At 35.9% G+C, this 20,658-nt stretch overlaps 1 protein-coding gene across 9 annotated transcripts in view; it reads right to left on the bottom strand.

Moving 5' to 3' along the window:
• The window catches only part of LOC147407917 (lysine-specific demethylase JMJ27-like), a 38,091-nt gene extending 17,639 nt beyond the window's left edge, over positions 1-20,452 (bottom strand). For 5 of the 9 annotated variants that reach the window (XR_015176930.1, XM_086436696.1, XM_086436702.1 and 2 more), the window contains exons 1-11: positions 19,364-20,107; positions 17,597-17,746; positions 15,700-15,830; positions 15,504-15,600; positions 15,284-15,416; positions 15,105-15,168; positions 12,497-13,250; positions 11,703-12,032; positions 7,320-8,462; positions 7,163-7,235; positions 6,989-7,074 (exon numbers count right to left, since the gene is read on the bottom strand). Coding sequence is in view for 8 of the 9 variants with exons in the window: in XM_086436696.1 (XP_086292822.1) it covers positions 6,989-7,074; positions 7,163-7,235; positions 7,320-8,462; positions 11,703-12,032; positions 12,497-13,250; positions 15,105-15,168; positions 15,284-15,416; positions 15,504-15,600; positions 15,700-15,830; positions 17,597-17,746; positions 19,364-20,086 (3,684 nt within the window). In the remaining variant the exon portion in view is untranslated. The other 4 variants (XM_086436700.1, XM_086436699.1, XM_086436698.1 and 1 more) reach the window with 4 other exon arrangements.
• Positions 20,453-20,658: the final 206 nt, after the last annotated feature.

Here is a 20,658-nt window from a genome sequence, read left to right as displayed (position 1 = left end):
TGGAGATCTTATGTTTCATCCATTGACACTAATATTAGCCGTCATATGTACATGCATACACAAGGTACAGCATTTCCATAATTTAAAAAACAAATGTGAAAAACCTTTTCACCAAGTATTATCAAATAGAACTTGCATTTCTTTTCTGCAAAAAACTGACAAAAATCACTATCCATTTCATGAAGATTTCAATAACAAAGCCTTATCCTAAAGATTTGGGACCACCTATACAAATCATGTTCCTCCATTCCACTTTCTCCAAAGTCAAGTCTTTTGTTAGTGAGAGATAATTTATATCTACAATCACAATATCCCACGTGCTATTAGGTATTTTGGTCTTCCTCTCACCCTTTTAGGATCTTCAACTTGAATATTTCTTAAGATGATCGGCCTTCGTTGAACATGCCCAAACGATCTAAAGCCAACTTCCACTTAGTTTCTCACATTTTGGAGCCACTCCTACATTTTCCCGAATGTGTTTGTTTCTAATTTTATCTTTCCTAATTTTTCTACTCGTCCATCTCAACATCTCCATCCCAACTATGCTCAATTTATTAAAATGATGCACACCTATACAGCACAGTTGGTCTGACTACCATCAAATAAAATTCTCCTTATAGTTTAATTACTATGCATCTATCACATACTACTCCAGAAGCAAAACTCCACTTCAACCATCCAACTTTGATTCTATAGGCAACATATTTCCCAACATCACCGTCCTAAATAAAAGGCCCAAAATGACAAAATTAGTTGTTTTACGGCATTTCTGGGCCATCATTTTAATTAGCCATATTTCTCTTTCAAGGGATCAATGCTAAATTTACACTCCATGTACTGAGGCTTAGGTTTACTTTCTAAGACCCTTGGATTCTAAAATTTTTTTTCATAATTTTTATGTTGATACTCTCTCTAGTCTAATCAAATACCACAACTAACATTAAACAAGATATGTGCTCTTAAATATGCACAGTTACATAATCTATAACTAGAACAAACATATACAAACTCAAAGTCGATCCCTTCAACAAGCCAATGGTAACTCAAAACTCCTTCATCACCTCTCCATTTTCCCTAATGCAGATAATTATCCCACATATATGTCTTTAATTACGTCAATGTATCCATTTTGGAGTCCCTCCTTTTCAACAACACCAAATTATTTCTTTAGGTACTATGTCCTATGCCATCTTGATGCCAATCAAAACCACAAGGTTCTCTATGTAGAAACATTACATTAATGGTTGATATACTCGGTATAAAATCAATCTGGTCCTTTGATATATTTCAATTTCTTGTTTTCATCATTGTTCAATTACGTTATCCAATAGATCGAATAGTCAATTTGGGCCACTAACCTGGCTTGGTCTGAAAATCGGGGTTTAGGTTAGGGCTTTGACTTAAGCCCGCAAAGGAAGGGTCGAGTTCAAAAAAATTCAATCTAATAAATTTAGGTTGAGATAGGGACTAACAACACCCAGTCTGACCTAGCCTGGTCCGCTACTATATTGTATATATGTATATTATATATATTTAGATATACAATTTTACAATAAAAATTAACTGGGACATATCATTAAATAACAAATTTACTCTCATCTCTAACTATTTTTCAACTATGATGGAGATTAAACTCATATTTTGATGAAAAGTAGCATCAAACAACTCCAAACAACATCGAAAGGTGCATTTGAATTTAACATTTCTATAAAGTAAGAAAATCAATCCAAAGCTAACCCATGCTCAATAGAATCAAGTTTGGGCATAACCAACATAAGCCTGAAGTTTAGGACTGGTCTAAGGTACAACCTGCCATTTTAGGGATGGATTAAGGCACATCTAAATCCGATCCGAACCCACTCATAAATTCAGAGTATAGCTCATAAAATAGTCCAGTAATTGGTACAACTCTGAATGTCTTTTTAATCATAAATAGGCACTACAATGTTTTTCTTTTATCCATCCAGTATATGTTTTGATCTTTAAAATACCATCACATTCGAAGGCCCTTTTTGATTTCATGTTTGCTAAAAGTAGTTCTCACTTCCAAAATCCTTATACCACGAAAGTATGCGTCTTCTTGAATATCTCATGTATATCTTCTTCTTCTTTTATGGGCAAGTAGACTTGAACCAATGACCTCATAGCTGTCTTTTCCTAATCATGTCGTTTCTTTTTTTGATGGGTAAGTAGGACTTGAACTCACAACTTCAAAGTTGTTTTGCAATGTGCCAAACGAATTGAGCTAAGAGTCTAAAGCCATAATCTCATCATTTCTTATTAAGGATTCCCAATAAGCAGGTAAGACCGGGCTTGAATGACCCTTGATCGAACCCTATAATGGTTGGGATGTACCTTAAACCATCCCTAACTCACCAACAAACCTAAGTTGACTACGCCCAAGAAAAGAGCTAGGATTGATTTCAAGCTTTATAAAAATATTAAATTCATATACCTTTTGAAGTCGTTTTGAGTTCTTTGATGCTACTTTTCATTAAAATAAAATTTTAATCTCCATCTTAGTTGAAAAAAAAGTTAGAAATGAGAGTAAACTTATTATTTTAAGATGTGCCTAAGTTTTTTTTATTACAAAATCATGTATCTATCTATATGTAATATGCATACATACAATAGAGTAGCAGACTAGGTTAGGCAGGATGGGCATTGTTAGGCCCTAACCTAACTTGGATTTAATGGGCTAAAGAATTTTGAGCACGACCCTACCTTTGCAGGCTCAATATCAAGGTCCTAAACCTTGTTTTCGTAGGCAGACAAGTTAACAAGACAATGATTGACAATCCTAGCCCCTAATGCACCTAATATTATTTAAATCTCAAGTTTTTCTTATCCAAACTCAACCCAACTTGCAAATATTTTTCTCAACTTCTTTAGTATCAAACCAACTGTATAGATCATCATATGTCCCTTTTTTTATAAGTCAAAGATCCTTATTGGCATGAAACACGGTCGAGGTGACAATTAAAGGTTACAAAAAAAATAGAAATCCAAATCAGACCTCAATGCTACACACCGAACCCCTCTTTGTTACAAAATCCTCAAAGAAGACCACATTCAATTTCAAGAATACCTTGCTCCAAGAAAAAATAGTCCCCAAGATTGAGAACAAAATTCCTTGCAAAGAGGTATCCTTGCCTTCAAAGGTCCTAAGGTTTCTCTCTTTCCAAATCTCCCAACAAATCGCAAAGGGCGTCAAACACAAAAGTTCTCTCGAAGGCCGAGAAACCCACTCAATGGCTAACCACCCAAAGATGCCCAAGAAATGAGACCAAATCTCATAAACCATCTTACAATGACGAAGCATATGGTCCACTAACTCATCATCCTCCTTATAAAGGCCACAAAAAATTACCGAAATGATTCCTCTCTTCGTAACATTGTCCAACATAAAAATTTAGCCCAAGGAAGCCACCCAAATAAAGAAAGTCACCATCGAAGGAACATGAGGACCCCACTACTCTTCTACCACAGAGAATGACTACACCTTCAAACCTACCAACATGCAATAGAAGGACTTAACTAAGAACCCCCAATTCTTACCCGAATCTCAAATGCGTGAGTCCTCCAAAAAGGAAAAACCCATAGAATCTACAGCATAGACAAGGGAAGCCAGCAAGTCCACTTCCAAATCATTCAAGTTCTTTCTAAACCTAAAGTCCCACGACACGCTTGTGCCCATCCTTGACACGAAGGAATAAAAGAGTTCCCATTGTTTCACAAACAACTCATAAAGACTTGGAAATTGCTCCCTTAGGGCACTTGGGCCACACCAATGGTCCTCCCAAAATTTCTCTCTCAAACCATTACCAATCTTAAACTTGACAAAGTCCTCAAACAAAGGAAGAATTTTTAAAATGTATTTCCAAACTCCACAACCAAAAGACACCCATGAAACAACGCTAACCCAAACTCCACAATCAAAAGACACCCGTGAACCAACGCTAACCCAAACTCCGCAACCAAAAGACACACGTGAACCAACGCTAACCCAAACTCCGCAACCAAAAAACACCCGTGAACCAACGATAACCCAAACTCCGCAACCAAAAGACACCCGTGAACCAACGCTAACCCAACCATATGCCCCATTTTTAACTTTAATAAACACACTACGTACTTATGTTCTTGAATTTCTAAATTTTTCTTTTTATCTACCTTTCTACCACAACTTGTAATGAATTTTTTCTTCCCTCCAAGTGTCTCTTTAACATCAACATTCCACCACAAAGTTTCTCTATTTGATTACTTTTTTCCCATAAATACCCCTCAGATCTCTTTCACTACACTTAATGCCTTTAGCGACTTCCTCCCACATAATTGTGGTATTTGCCTCGAAGTTCCACATTTCTTCCTTTATCCTTCATTTTGGGCTCCATCACCTTATCCTTCAACATCACTCGTTTCCACCTTATTTCTTTCACATTTTTAATGTAGAATCATAATATAAGAATCAAGTTATTTCTTCGAATGTCAAATTTTCATAGTTCGAGAAATCGAGTTTCTGAAACCTTAAGGACCAATCTAAACCCTATCATTTCTTCAAATGGATTAAAATATCAAATTGTTTCCGAATCTATTGGTTGATACGCACCATTATTTGAATATTTTGAAATAAAAATGCATGGAATCAAAGTTCTGATAAATGTTTAGGTATGTGCCTGTTTGTTTCGATATATTTCGGTACGGTTCGATTAATCCAAAAATGTTTCAAGATGAAATGGAACATAATGAATTAGAGACTTAGCACACCCATTTTGATGAATATTTAACATACCCATAGGTATTTTCAAATTGATGGCATACCCCTTGATCTCGATTTTCTTTAAGAGACTTACAAAATGGCCTAAACGTGGTGTTGTCTTCAACCACTAGCCAAAAACACTTGATTTTTCTCCCCAAAAGCAAACATATATAACCCTTGCGGTTTTTTTTCCTATCATCTTTAAACTTGAAATTCCATCTCGTTCAACTTTCCAACCTCCCGAACAATATAAGATTTTTGGACAAAAATAACAGATTTATAGACGTGTATTAATGTAAAGAAATGATATTTGACCCAAATATTCAAAGATTTATATTAAAATATCAAAATAGTTACACATAATAAATTACTTATAGATATGACTTGTAACATGTACATAATATTTTTTTCATTAATAGAAATTAATTTTATTGGTTAGGTCTCTATTTAGTCTTATTTTCAAGATTATAAACAACTAAATAAAGTTCTAGTGAAGATTAAAAATAAGAAAAACTAATGACTTCAATTGCATGCATGTTCAATTGAAAAGTACACAAGTTAGCACATTCAGATAATCATTTATATTCTAAATTTTGCTAAATTGTAAGTATTTTAATGACTAAAAATAAAATAGAAAATCCCTAATATTTCCAGTGTTTCATCAATATTTTTCACCATTTCCCATAAATGGCTATATTTATACAGTTGAAATTTGCCTAATAAGATATACCTTAATTTCAAAATTTAGTATCTTACGCATTTGTAAGAAACATTGCTTTTAAAAGCTAAGATATTAGATAAAGTATTTAGCTTCATAAAAATAAGTAAGAAAAAAAATGAAGGATGAAATTTACAAATTCAAACACAAAATTTATAATTGCAGAATTAATTCAAATCTGATATGACATGAGCTTCATACATTCATCTAAGTTGATTGAAACATAAAACAAAATTTACCTTCTATCTTCTGGTTGAACATAGCATTAAATCTAATCTGGTCCAGCCTTCAAAGAATAGCATAGTGACTTAGGGAGTCCTCCCTTCCTCAGTATACAGAGAGAACAACTTGTCCTCCCTCTAGAACCTGTCCCTTTGTATAAAGAGGGTGAACAGGGTGAGACATGTCACATACCCCTAGGGTGTGGAATCCTTTTGGGCTCCAACCCCTTGGACTATAGAATTTTGGTTCAATTTTATTTTCCTGATTCAGATGAACACTGAAAAATAATCAAATTATTTTTTTATTTAAAACCTTTCCAATTGCATTAAAGCCCAACAAATTATTTGCAATTGGATCCCTAAGATATAAGAATATTAAAGAGAGCCCCCACTCCATGCATCCATACTAATTTGGTCCCTCCAACATACAATATCCCACAAAAGCACTTGGGAAATTAATTAAATATTGTCTTAACCCCTATGACTTGTGGAAAATACTTTCTGACAATTTTATGCTGATTCTATTGGACAAAATAATTTCCAAAGAAGATATCAAAAACCACCATCTAAATTTTCTGTCCACCAGAAAAAAGATAAATGATGAACTTGATATAATCTCCAGAATAATGTTCAATTCTGATCCATCCAATAATACATTCACAAGTAAGTTTGAAGTCAATTACTTCACAGACAATACTGTTTTAGCAAGTATATTATCTACAAAACTACATTTCCCAGGAACTGCCTTGAGCTCAAGCCCATTAAATCAAACTTGTTCAGTTCTTGCTCTGAGAGACTGTTATCTATGATGTATTTTCGAGAAATTGAGAATTGGAGTCCAGTTCTTTGTTTTGATTTTAATTTTCTTGTTTATGCTAATCCAAGGGAGACCACTTCCCCGATCTGTAGTCTTATAATTATTTGGGCTTAACCCATCGCTCAGTTGGTTTGACACATTGCAAAGCAACTTTGACATCGTGGGTTCAAGTCCGGCTTACCCATCCAAAAAAAAAGTTCTTATAAATTAAGAATATGAAATTTTAGTCATTTATCAAAAAAGAAGTTAGATTTTGTCAGAAATGCTATAAAACCTACAAGACCCATGAAACAATGTCTGAGACCTATCTCTTCCTAGATCGCATGAATTTTTATAGTTGTCCAAGTAACTATAAACAAGCCTTGTATAGAAGCCAGATATCTCCCACTAAAATAATGGTCCGACCCGATTATGCACATCAGAAAATGCAAGCTTATTATAAGTGGGCAAGTTCTAGATGTAGATAATCTAACCTGTCTATTTCTCACTTGATGAGGACACCCTGCTGGAATAAAAACTGCCTCACCAAGGTGTTGCTCAAATGTCCAAGGTTCGACATCTGCAGAGAAAGAAAAAAAAATTGTTAAATTATTAATAACGGTGCAACTTTACAGGAAAAACTTTGGTAACGATAAACAATCACTTACTAAATTCCTCTTTCAATTGCTTCTTATGCTTTTCATTCAAATAAAAGGTCTGGTCATGAATAGGATGAAAAACCTGAAGCAAGCAATGTCAAAAAAAAAGTCAATGGTTTTAACTCAAAATGAATATTTTGGTATGAGAAAAAGCAATGGTACTCACACAATCAACAGGTAGATTATCAAAATGGCGAAACTCTTTCCAATGCTTCTGCAAGTACTCAATTAACTTTGGTACATCCTGCCTACGAAAAATGTCCCAAACGGCACCTCCATTTCGAATTGTCGAAGTATCCTTATTTTGAAAACTATCATTTGCTGCAATTCCATCTGGCTTCATTGACTCGCCAGCATTAACTACATTACCACCTGAAACTGAAATTGCCAAACCATCTTTCCCATTTGTAAGCATCGGGAGGAGAACATGCTCTTTATTGCATGAATCACTTTCAGTTTCAAGCCCACGACCACAATAAAAATCTCCAGTGGTACGACTGTTGGAGATTACATCATTTTCTCGTGTTTTTAACTCCTGATCCATTCTTTCAGACACATGCTGATTCTTGTCAACGATGCAAACATAATTATTAGGTCCATTGTACATAGAGCATAGATCATCAACTTTTTCTGTCTTCACATCATGGACTTCTTCCATCCCAGAGTGAGTTGATGTTCTTGCCCCTGGAACAAGGCCTGCAGGCAACAAGTTATCCTTCGCATCAGAAATGCATATAAAAGAGCTTTCTTTCACCTCAACTTCATGCTTAACTGATTCACATGTCTTTCCCTCATTTTTTTCCAGCACTGAGTTCTCCTCAACTTCTTGCTTAACTATTCTTCGTATTTGAGAAGCAGGAATTTCTGCAACAGATTGTTGTTCATCCAATCCCTCTAACACCATACCATCTGACAATGGCAAGGCCCTCTCAACTGTATCCTTGGATTTTGGAAATAAAGAAACTTCACCATTCACATGTTGTCTTTCTTCCCTTCCAGTTTCAGGTTTGGGAGAGGCACATCCTTCTGAATCAAACTGCAATTTATCCAACTTCTCTTCTTCCAAACTCTTTTCTAGCAAACTAGAGCCACTCTCATCAGGATCCACATGTTCTGTAAGTTCAGACCCCATGACTTCATGTTTGTAAGGTTGTTTGGACTGTTTTCTCGTGGATTCATCCAAGGCTTCAATTTTCCCACCATAGAGTTCATGTGAATCTTGGGCTTCATATTTCTTCCGTAACTTCTTTATGCTGTTGTGTTGCCATGCAGCAATCTTCACTTCAGATGTGTGTGTGAGCACATTTACCTATACATACAGCACATAACAGTATGAAAATGAAAAACAGATGGAGCAACTCTGTTAGAATGATAAAACTATGAACTTTACAAATAAAAAGTAACATCTCAGATTCATAACTGGAGGTCATAAAATAGCTCTGCTGAATTATCAGGTGATCAGCATAATCATGTTCTATGTCAACTATACTATGCAGGATGATTTTACTTTTGCAATATATTGAATACAATAGTAACGAGCTGCAATATATAATGGAACAGGTTACTACTAGTTCAAAATTGTCACACTCGTTAATGAGTTTAGGTAAATTTACTTGTTTTTTATTGGTATCAATTTATTGAGAAAAACCGGAAGCCGAGGTAACCCTCAAAAGTAAATAATAATAAATAAATAAGTGCAAGCTTACATAAATAGTAACGGCAAAAGCTTAATAATTAAATAACTAAGGGCTAATCTAAACACATCAAATCCCATTTGAAAACAAAGTCCTCAAAAAATACCCCATCAAAATATTTACTTAGCTTGCTCCAACAGAATGGAAGCCCCATAACCTAAAGAACACTCTTCAGGAGCTTTTTCCTTGCCTTGAAAGACCCTTCTTTTTCTCCCCTTCCAAAGGTATTAGGCTCCACAAAATATGTTTAGAAGTTCGAAATGAATTACCCAAGTCAACCAAGACTTGAAAAGCTACCGAATTGACTTTAGAAAGTAATCAAGCAAACCAAAAAGGCCAAGAAAGTGGGACCACACCTGGTAGACAACTACACAATGCATATGAATATGATCAACCAACTCTTCACTCCTACACATCAAACAACAATTTGGTGTCTGAAAGCCTCCTTTAATCAATTGATCCATCATGGTTAGCCTCCCCAAAATGGCAGACCATAGAAAGAATAAAACTTTAGATGGAATCTTAGCTCCCAGATAAAAGATGCATGGCAAGTGAGAAGTATTTGGCATCCCTGCCATATACATGGAAAGCATTGAGAACACTCCTTGCCTCAAACCGTCCCATAGTCTTCACTCCTTTGAATCTGAAAGTACTGGAGTTGTCTCAATGGCATCCAATAATGGCCCCGCCCCATACTTCTTAATTCCCAATCATTAAAATCTCTTCTAATACCGAATTCCCACGATCTCTCCCTGCTATTGTCCACAAAAGAAAGAAGCAATTGGTTTCTCCCTTCTTTCAAGACACCGCTTATAAATCTGGGAAAAGCTCCATAAGGGGTAAATCCCCACACCACATGCCTTCCAAAAAACGGATCTTGTTCCCCCCTCCCCACATTAAATTTCATCTTTTTGTGGAATAAAGGGAGGGGAGTTCCCTTTCCACATCCCACACGTATAAGCACATTTTGTTGCCCCCCTCTTCCAACCATGTTAATGGACCCTAAACTTCTAAGAACCCACATTCCTCCAAAGAATGTACTCCTCCTCCCTGAATCTCCAAAGCCACTTTGCCAAAAGCACCAAGTTCATAAGGGCAAAACTTCTAAATCCAAACCGTCTTGTTTATTAGGCATATAATTCACTTCCAGCACACCGTATGGTATTTCTTTCTCATGCCAAAAAAAGTCATGACAAATCTTGTCCATCTTGAGTTACACGTGACGAGGCAAAGAAAACAGATAAAGGAAGTTATTGGGAATGCAAGCCACAGTGCTCTTTATCAAAGTCATTTTCAACCCTTTAGAAAGATAGCTCGCCTTTCAAGAGCTCAACCAACGTTGTTAAAAGAACAAGGTGGGGCCTAAGTGATAAAAAAAAATTAATGTTCCAATTTTTATACATAATAAAGGCCGTGCAAATAAGAGAAAATAATAATAATAATAATAATCTAAATGTCATTACCAAGATAATAATAAGTTACCCACTACTAAGCAAACTAGTAATTAAACACAACTAATATGTAAGAAAAATGAAAACAATTTAACCGCAAATACTGAAGTATTTTGATGCCCCTCACAAATCATTGCACTTATAAAATGGTAAGGCTGAGTAAGTGTTTATTAACACCAAAATTTGGAAGACAAGAAATGCCCTAACCTTATCATTTAACTTATTATTATCAAGGTCCTCCTAGTCAAACTGAATAAAATTATAATCTCATGACCCTATAACGACATTAGTTAGTTCTTAGTTTCCTAAATAACATAAATATCCTTTTATTATGTTATCTTAGAAATAGCCTTAATATTTTAAAGTACAAAAAGACCTTTAAAATATATTTAATGGTAAAATATGAAAATATATGATTATCTATTTAAAAATTTTAAAAGTTTATTTTTGAAGTAATTTTAATCGTGCATACTTCCTAAATTTTGGCATACATGACTAGATTTTTTTTAAATCATAAACGCACCTCACAAGTTTAGCTAAATATTTGAGAAACCCCTTATGTTCTAAAATTGATTAAATACCCTGTAAAACATAATTTATAAAAAAATTATTTTATACAAGTAATATTTTAACCTCAGTTTTTGAAACCCTGCTAAAAGCAGGTAAGGCCTAGGCGCTTGGATGGTCTAGGCAGGAAAAACAGTGCTAAGCAGGATCCAGGTGGGGCTTTTGACAATAGAGAGCTCAACCTCTTCCTCATTCTTTCAATAACAACATCCCAAATTTCTTTACTTCTGTAGGACACACTAAAAGGAAGACCCAAATAAGATGTTTGCAATTCCCCCACTCTAAACCCAATGGACGCGGTCAACACATCCACCCTCTGAGTTTCGCCTACCCCAAAAGCTTTGCATTTATTCAAATTAACCGGAATGCCAGAAACTGCCTCAAAACAGCACATAATCCCACTAAGAAAGTTGAACTATCTCGCCGAGTGATCCAAGAAAACATGAGCATCATATATGAACTGGAGATGTGAGATAAGAAGTCCTTGAATCCCCGGCATATCTCTGTTCAACACTGCCCTCGATATCATCCGACTAAGAGCTTCCATGAACAAGTAAGGTGAAAGAAGATTTCCTAGTCTTATGACCCCTTAAGCTTTTTTTAAAAAAAAGCCTTCAAGAGCCCCATTGAATAATAAAAAAACTTGTGATTGTCAAAGAGAATACTAAGACAATAGCCCTAGAATCTTACACAACATTTTAATGTTTCAGATATCTTACTCAAAAAAGATAAGATTGAAAACAAAAACTTCATAAACTTCAAAAAAAGAACAAGTACCTATGATACTTTGACATAAAGAAACAAGCAGAAGCAAAGCTTTTAAAAGTGAAAGTTTACCGCATCAGACATATCGCAATGCAACTTTGTAACTGAATCACCCCTTCCAAGCTCTTCTGAAAATCCATATGCGACGTATGTTTTTGGTCCTAAGTCCGGCTTCAAGCAATTTTCAGGAAGGCTCGTAGCAAGATTTAGAAGACCAGATTTCGGATGAGTATAAGCACTATATGGGAGGGCAGCAATAAATTCAGCACCATGCCTGGGCAAACGATCTTCAAATGCACTTGACGATGGCCAATCCTTAAGCTTCAAAATCTCAGGCCACCCACCCCTGTGCATACGACCCTTTAAGTAGCCTGTGAAGAACTGGTGAATGTTAATCTCCACCTAAAGGACAACAAGAAGACAAATTATTAAAAGCAAATCTTGTATGAGAAATAAAACAACCATGCTTATGTGTTAAGTTCCATCCAAGCACAAATTACAGAGTATCATATGAAGAAAAATACGTAAAGTTTACTGTTTAGTCATAGATGATCAAAGGCAATTCATGTTAATTTTATAACAGTGTGAACATAGTCATATCCATGATCAAATTGCAAGAATAGCGAACAAAATCCATCATTTCAGGAGAAGTTGCAAAACAATCTTAACACAACGAAACCAGAAAGGTAAAAAAAAAAACCAAAAAAAGCAGCATGTTTTACTAGGTGTGCTTGAACTAGCAAGCATTTATAAAAGTTACTTGAACAGTCTTTTAACCAACATAAAGAGTAACTAGTGAGCATCACTGGTAACACATAAGATTGCTGAGCAACAGAGGAGAATGATAAAGCATAACAGAGGCTGACCTCACACCAATCCAAGCAATCAAGGGCCTTCACATTTCGTGTCTCCTCTTTACGCTTGCTTTCAGCACCTGTCTCCCTAAAAGCCCTCCACATGACCATTGGTTCCCAACTAAGACCAGATGTCTTTTCAAGTACATTTCTAACGACAACAGGTTCACCTCTCATCCAATGCATTTGGAAATGCTCAATTTCATCATCTCTCAGGTCAACAGCGTTTGGACAGTACAAAAAGTTGTCATGACTGTTATCCCTATAGGCTGCCTGCCTCAGTTCAGGACTCTCTCTACCATTCTCCTCCTGGAAAGGAAAGCAGAAAGAACACTCTGGTGAAATTTTTTTGTTTGGGAACTGACAATTGCTAGTAATTTCTTCGCCATTCTTAAGTAGCTTGACCACCCAATTAACTTTGAAGCTACGCCGTAACGAAAGTATCTCAGAACCACAACCACCGCGCTCTTTCGGAGGGCATGGAATGCTACCATCAGCATTTGCTCTCCAATCGGGAAAGTGGGACAATATATCCGTTGTACAATCTGTTTCTGTTAATGCCCCTTGTGCCCCAGTTTCAAGCTTTGCATCAGTACCTTGACCATGAGCTCTTTCAACAAACTGACTGCGAGAAGATTCTGCTTCATTACCTCCAGGCTGGTGACCTTCCCTAAGTTCCCGACAACACGTGAGACAGAGATCATAAGAACAGTCGGGATTGGGACAGCTTCTGAGGAAATCAACAATGGATGTATGGCAATTGTCACTGTTGCATAGCACAATGTTCATGATTACAATTGTGCCATTATAAATGAATGCGATGAAAGTAAAAGAACAAAAAAATAAAAATATATAGTCCGATAATCCAACCATACCTATGTCTTATAAACTAAATATAATAATCAAACTACCCCTGGGGCATTAAAAAAGGAGGAAACAAATATTAATAATTAGATATACCTACTGATACAGCTACCCACTATTGTTCACAATGCCCAAACAACCCATGTGGACCCCTTTTTCTTTTTTCTTTTTCACTTATCAGAAAAAAAAAAAAAAAAACTCCCATGTGAGACCCACTCCATTATCATCCCACCAAATCAAGGTCTGTGCCTAACTGTTCAACCCTTACTAGAGGTTCTAATTAATCCCTATCATGCATTCTTTGTTCAATACTATTATTGGATGATCCATCCAGTTGCTACTCAGTCCTTTCCCTTTGCTTGCCACTCTCCAGTTCCTACCAAAGTGGCATTCTATATTTGCTCAAGCATGCTTTAACAAAATTTTAACAGGGACCACTTGAGTTCCCACGGGAAGATTATTGAGGAACATTACTCTATGAGAAAGAGAATTAGGGAGGTAGTAGACCATTTGATCCTTCATTGTATAATGCCTAGCAGAGTGGTAGATTTTATAACAAATGGATGAACATGCCTTGTTTTCTAGATGTCAAATTATTTGGGTCACGCTTCCTGTAACAATCTGTTGGGAACAGGGAAGGATAGGAGTATCTATATTCTTGAGGGGATGAAAGTGGATGTGGCTAGCCTGATTTTTAAGATTAAAGGCATGCTCTTTTAAGATATCCTCATTAGTCAAAGATTGTAAAAGTTTATTTTTTGATGAATTTGTATTTAGAAGAAGGCCCATTTTTCTTAACCCCAGATAGCATTTTTATACAGTCTTTCAAGAGACTTCTTGTTTGTCTAGGTTGTATATATAAAATATCCCTTCCTCACATTATAAATAACTCCCTTGTGTTTCCTAATACGTTTCAGCTTGTTCATACATTTGCATGCTGTTTATCAACAAGTTCCCGAGACATTTTTCGTTGCATTTCTTGCGTGTATCACACATTGGGTGCACAAGATTCATAACCCTTACTCAAACATGCAACGCCACTTTACACCTTATGGTAACTATGAACCAGATTGACCCAGCCTGGCCACTTCTATTCAATGGCTGATTCGATTTTTCATTTCTCTTTTCTTTCTTTTTTTCTCTTTTGGTAAGCATGGCTGGTCCAGTTTTTGAAACATTGGTTAAGGATTTCCATAACCTAAGCTGCAAAAGGAGGATGGCCTACCTTTTTCTACTTCTCTAAATGAATTTTCTCTTAACTCAGTTCCACTTTGCAAGATGTCTAAATAATTTTCCTAACATAACCTACTGAAAGTTAGAAAATTAAAATTTACGAACTTTTTAGCAAATAATTTAGTATTTAAAAATTATGTAGAGACCAATCATTTGCAAATCAGAAGTCAACGTCATTATAATGATCATCCAGGTAACTAGTTGAGTCCAGGCTCCCAAAACTTGCTGTCCACACAAACCTCGTTTTTCAATTAATAAGATGTGATAAGCTTATTCGATATCAATTGGGGAAACTAAATCTAGCATGCAGGTAATTATAAGCAAGACAATTGCAGAAGAAGAAAAAACCATACTGAAATATAAATCACAAAACAGCAAACTCAACAACCTTTCAAGCATTTCACTAATTCTACGATACGACAAAATACAGCACAAGCAGAAATATGAAACGTACGTCAAAACAGGAACATAAAAAAATAGTTACATATGTCCATTCAAACCATTAAGGAGTGTTAGACCATACCAGTATCGACGCTCATCCTCACCAAGCTTAGACCTTGCAACATCCACTTCTGCAGGTTGAACTCCTAAAGGAACAAAGAAGAAGAAAAAGATATGTAGTGCCCAAGGGGCCGAACATAACCAAATAACCTAGAAAGAAAGCACAACATCCATTGGGATGAATATGCAAATCTAGATTACCTCGTATCTTGGCTTCCATCTCAATTTCAGAGTTCTGCTCCAAGAGGATTTGTCTGAGGAGAGGTAGAACTCTATGTAGCAAGTACAGAAGCCGTTCAAGTTTGACATTCGGATCCATTTCCTGAGTACTGGCCTGTTAAAATACAATACGGAATATTTGGCATTAAGAAGTTTCAACAAATAAAGCTACAATATGAGTAAAAATGCTAAAGGCTCGCACCACCACTATATTCGTCCGCAAGCATGCTTTGCAATTGCAATTGCCACAACAGAAAGGACATGCATTCTCAATTTCCTCCCTAGTTTTTTCTGGGTACCTATTTGATTTCAGACAGAAATGGTACATTTCAAAATAAAGACAATCAAAGGGAAGCCAATACTGATTAGAAATTATTATTTTTGATTGTTCTCATTACCACTTCTCAAGGCACGGATAGCAGTAACGTTTCCTATCGCAACAAGAACAGAACACGACACCACCCTTGTCATTCCGCTGACATTGGTGACACATTAAACTCCTGGGCTCCTTGTTTTTGCCGGTAACATCCTACAAGAAAAGCTTCTTGTTAGAATGGAAATACATCTCCAATGTGAATCCAAGAATATAATATATATGTTACTTCATAACTACAGAGTGCTTAAAAGAAAAGACTTGACTTTCACTGTAATTATTTTCCTTCACAAACCAAGAATGCCAATATATCACCAAGATATAATAAAATTATTATTACAGGTAGTTTTGCAATTTTAATCAGGGCAGCAAGTATATTTAGGATTGTTGAGCAAAGAGACAATGCAAACCATCCAAAAGTTGATTAAATTAACAAAATCGCCAAGTTTCTGTGCTTCTTGTATCTATCCAGAACTTCTCGTAAAAAAAAATTTCAAATTTTTCAAAATGCTATGATTTTCAGTATCTAAGTTGGTTTGCAACAAAAAAAAATGGTAGAAAAATGGTAGCTTAGGAAAATATCCTCATAGATACTCAAATCAAATATCTACTGATATATACTTATTAAAACCAAGGTTTAAAATTTTGTCTGAAGGCATTGTCTCGGTTAGGAGAAAATTTGAGATTGGCTTGACCGAGACGTTCCAAAACCATTCAAGACAACCCCAGGACATTTAATGTTTTGAGATGATTGTTTTGTACTACTCTCGGCTGAGTTCATTCCAAGACGATATGAAATTTTAAACCAAGATTAAAACAAATACTAACACAACAAGCGAACTATGACAAATTGACACCTCAATCACATAAAACTAGAAAACATGAAGAAATCTAATATCTAGGGTAGCTAGGCAAGCTTTAAAAAATAAAAATGAATAATAGAAGGAAAACACAACACATGTCAAGAAGAGCTAAAGGATCGCATTCTATTTATTTTATTTTATTTTATTTTGGGATAAGCAAGTGACATTATATTTTTTTAGGTGGAGTTTGAGGCTCACGCTTCAAGGCTTGCCTTGGGCAGGGCTTCCCCAAAATGCCTTATGACCTATTAGATACCATAAAAGTTTGTGAAGTATTCAAATTAGCAATATGATTCGGAGAAGGAAAACACGCCTTTCACACTTATTTTAATGCCTTGTATAGAGGTTAGAACCATACATGCATATGCAAGTTATGGCAAGTTTGGCGATTAACATATTTAATGTTATCTTGTTTTCACCGTAATACTTAATTAACTAATAATAAGTTATTTATAGCAACATAATATAAAAACAACTCTTTCTATATGTGAAATGGATCAATGTTTTTTATCAAAAAAGTTCAGTTTTTATATTTTCCCTTAGCTTATGGATTTTCTTCTTTTATTTTATTTTTAGTACTTCTCTAAAAAATGTGTAGTCATTAGCTTAATGCTGCAAGCATGAGGCACTCTGTAGGCCAACGAAGTGTCTAACCCACATATTCATGTTGGAAAATATGGAAGGTGACACCTCAATGAGTTTTTAAAGTCTACTTGAGGTAGTAACATGGACGCCTTCACACTTAACCTATCAAAAACAAAATGTTTGAAAACACTGTTTCTATCCAAAATAGTAATGATAATGATGGCAGTGGTAATAATCATGACGAAAAAAACATAAGTAAAGGAAAAAAAAGTAGACAGTTACCAATGAATAATCAAAAACACAATAGACCATAAGATTTCTAGTCATGCAAATGAAGCGTTGAAGCCATTCCAAATTAAAATTATAAATTACACTATACACTTTTTTTGTGGGTGAGCTGGACTTGAGGTTGCAATATGTTAATCAACTGCGCTATGGCCTATGGACCAAAGCCCTATATTACATTATACTCACCCCTAATCCCACCGCTGCATCTTCCTTCCTTAGTCTCTCCTTTCGGATCCTTAAGTTCCTCTGCTGTTGGCCTACTAAACTACATGTGCCGTTGCTAGGATCCTCAGATTCTTTCCCCTTCCCTTCAGCATCAAGGCAGGTCCCCTTTTCCTGCAAAGTGAACATCGTGTGTTACAATGTTGGTCATATCAAGACATTGTTTAATCAAGAGCGATGTCATACAAATCATCATTTATAAACAATACTAAACACCACTTGTATACCAAAATCATAAAATCATTTTCCAAAATCAATTGTATTCGCCCCTTACCTTGTAAAGGATGTAGCAATACAGTGTTTTTTTCCCATTAACAATTTTTCCCTTTAAGCAAGTTTCTAGAATAAGGTCACAAAAATAACAGAATATGAGCAGATAAAGCCACTATACACTCTACCATATGAACCTTAAAACTACAAAGGGATAAAGTTCCTATTGTCAATAAAATAAATGCCAGTCCACCCTTTTCTTTCAGCTAATTAAGCTATCAGTTCTCTCTCAAAAGGGAACAACACCTACCAATTGTATTTCTTTGTTGTTCACTAAAAGAAACTCCATGATCCTTCCAGAGAAGACTAATTAAGTAAGGTACCAAAGTCTTTACTCCCTTACACACCAATAAACACTACCACCACAGTAAATCATCAGCACAGTTTACCAATGAAAAACAAATAAAACAACAAAATAAGGGCAAAAGAAGTCACTACCAATCCAATCTTCATGATTTTATTCCGACCCATTGCTTTTTCCTGATTATCCAAACAGGAATTCTGCTTCTCATGTGCCAACCCATCAAAACACCAATCATCGCATCCCTTCCTATAGTAAAATTCCCTCCCTCTCTTTGTACAAATCCTGCTCACATCGCACTCCTTTTCATTCACATTCTCCATGTTTACACAACCCTTCTTCTTACCTCCCAATTTTCCATAACCAGAAACAGTCATCCTCTTTGGTCCAATGCTTCCTTTGTCACCACCAACCATCTTGCCCTCTATGGTTGTCTCCTCCTTTCCATCCAAAGCCACCTCAGCCCGACCACCTTCTTCAATGGGTATTCCCTCGTCAGTAATTCGACTTCGTCTCCTACGACGGACATAGACCTTTAGTTCAGATGAGCAATGCTGCTCACAAAAGGCTTTGCCAGGCACAACCATAGCTGAACAACACCAATTATTGTTACTTCCCTTTCTTGGGCATCTCAATTCTAAAGAAATATCTAATGGGGATGTAATGTTTGTGCTTTCCCCTAGACCATTGAGAGTGGTCTCCTTCCCACTAATCTTACTACGTTTCCTTCTGGGAATGTGGGCATCCTCACAGAAGGCTCTTCTGGATGCCATTTGGAAAAATACAAGGTGAATGAGCTTCTCCTCAAAAGGGAATAGAGAATGAACGAAGGGTTTCGTAGGTGGAATGAAATCCTTCTGCCAAGTTTCTACTCGTACTATTTTTGCTACTTGAAAATAAGTTAAAGCCCCTTCTACAAGTTTCGCTAAAGCTAGAAATCAAGTCTTAAAAGTGTTTTTACCCAAAACAGGATACCAGACAATTAAAAAGTGACACGTAACGGAGTCCCATCTTTGCTAATCTACGCCGGAGGTCAAAGAAAAACAATATCAATGACCCAATATAATATTTAAACATTATTATTTATTAAAGAAGAAAATTTTGTAGAAAGTCGGGGAAAAAAGCGAGATAATTTCTGAATTGGGGAAAAAAATCCTCACCGATGATGAGCCCATCTTCGACATCCCATTTACAGAAATCGTTTTTCTCTTGCCAATGGATTTTCTCTCTTCGAAGCCAAAATCCTCCTTATTTTTGCCAGAAATCCTCTGAACTTTGCCGGATTCCACCAATGATTTACTTGAACTTAAATGTTTTTCGCCTCTGTTATTCATAATTTTGCCGAAAATCCTTTGCCTATCGACGGATTCCTCAGAAGATTTACCGAAATTCATTTTTTTTTCGCCAGAATCCTTCAAACCCTCATTGGAGAACTTGCTTCTCTCATCTATAACGCGATTTCGTCTCTCAATCTTACAGAAAGAAGTCTGCTTTTCGCTTGCTTCATCACCAGATCCATTTCCATGGCGCCGATCCTTAGGTTTACGCCCTCTCTTCTTCGGAACCGTAACAATCCTTCGTTCGTCACTCGTGTATTCATCATCTTCTTCTTCATCATCACGATTCTTCTTTCTCTTCAAACCTCTCGATTTTCCATCCTCGGCTCTTCGACGAACGATCTTCTCTTCTGAAACATCTCCATCCGCGATTTTTCCAGAAATTTTCATCCGTTCTGCTATTTTCTGCTCTTTAATCTTCTGTCGGTTCCGGTCCCTCTGCAACAGATGCTTTTCACATAAAGATTTTCCTGGCGTAGCCTTCTCACTACACTGCCATGGAAAGGTTCCTTTACGTTTGCAACGCTGAGCCGCCAAGGAATCCATTATAAACAAGATCAAAAACACCTGTAAATCTATAAAATTTATCAGAAATCAACCGATTTTCACCTGCAAATCTATAAAATTTATCAGAAATCAAAAAATTCTTTTGATCTATGCAGAAATAGAATCCGATCCAGTGACTTTGAGCGATTTGAAATTCAAGTTTTCGAATTTTTCATGCTTATAAAGGAAAAAAAAATGGAGGGAATCTGAAAATCCACACCTCTTTTTTTTTTAATTCCTTGATTTCTACGAATTTAAGATAGAATCGAAAAATAAAAAAATAAAAAATAAAAAGGTCGTCTTGTCTCGAAACGGAGACGGAGAAGGTACGCTGATCTTAACTTTAGTTGACGTTATCCTGCACATACGGTTAAGATACAAAAGGTTTGATGATCATGGAGAAAAGTATGTTAAACATACGGTTGAGATAGGCTGTTTTTCTAGAAAAGCAATTTAGATTTTAGTAAATGGGAATCTCTAGAAAAAAGTTTCCAACTTAATGTCACAAAAACCGTGGATGACGTGTAAATCTGCGGGAATCACGATGAACGGCTGACACGATGTTTTAAGAC

The sequence above is a fragment of the Akebia trifoliata genome, chromosome 3 (genome assembly GCF_017979445.1).
Source record: "Akebia trifoliata isolate Shusen 1 chromosome 3, ASM1797944v1, whole genome shotgun sequence".
Classification (NCBI taxonomy): Eukaryota; Viridiplantae; Streptophyta; class Magnoliopsida; order Ranunculales; family Lardizabalaceae; genus Akebia; species Akebia trifoliata.
This window is presented reverse-complemented; position numbering and strand designations above follow the sequence as displayed.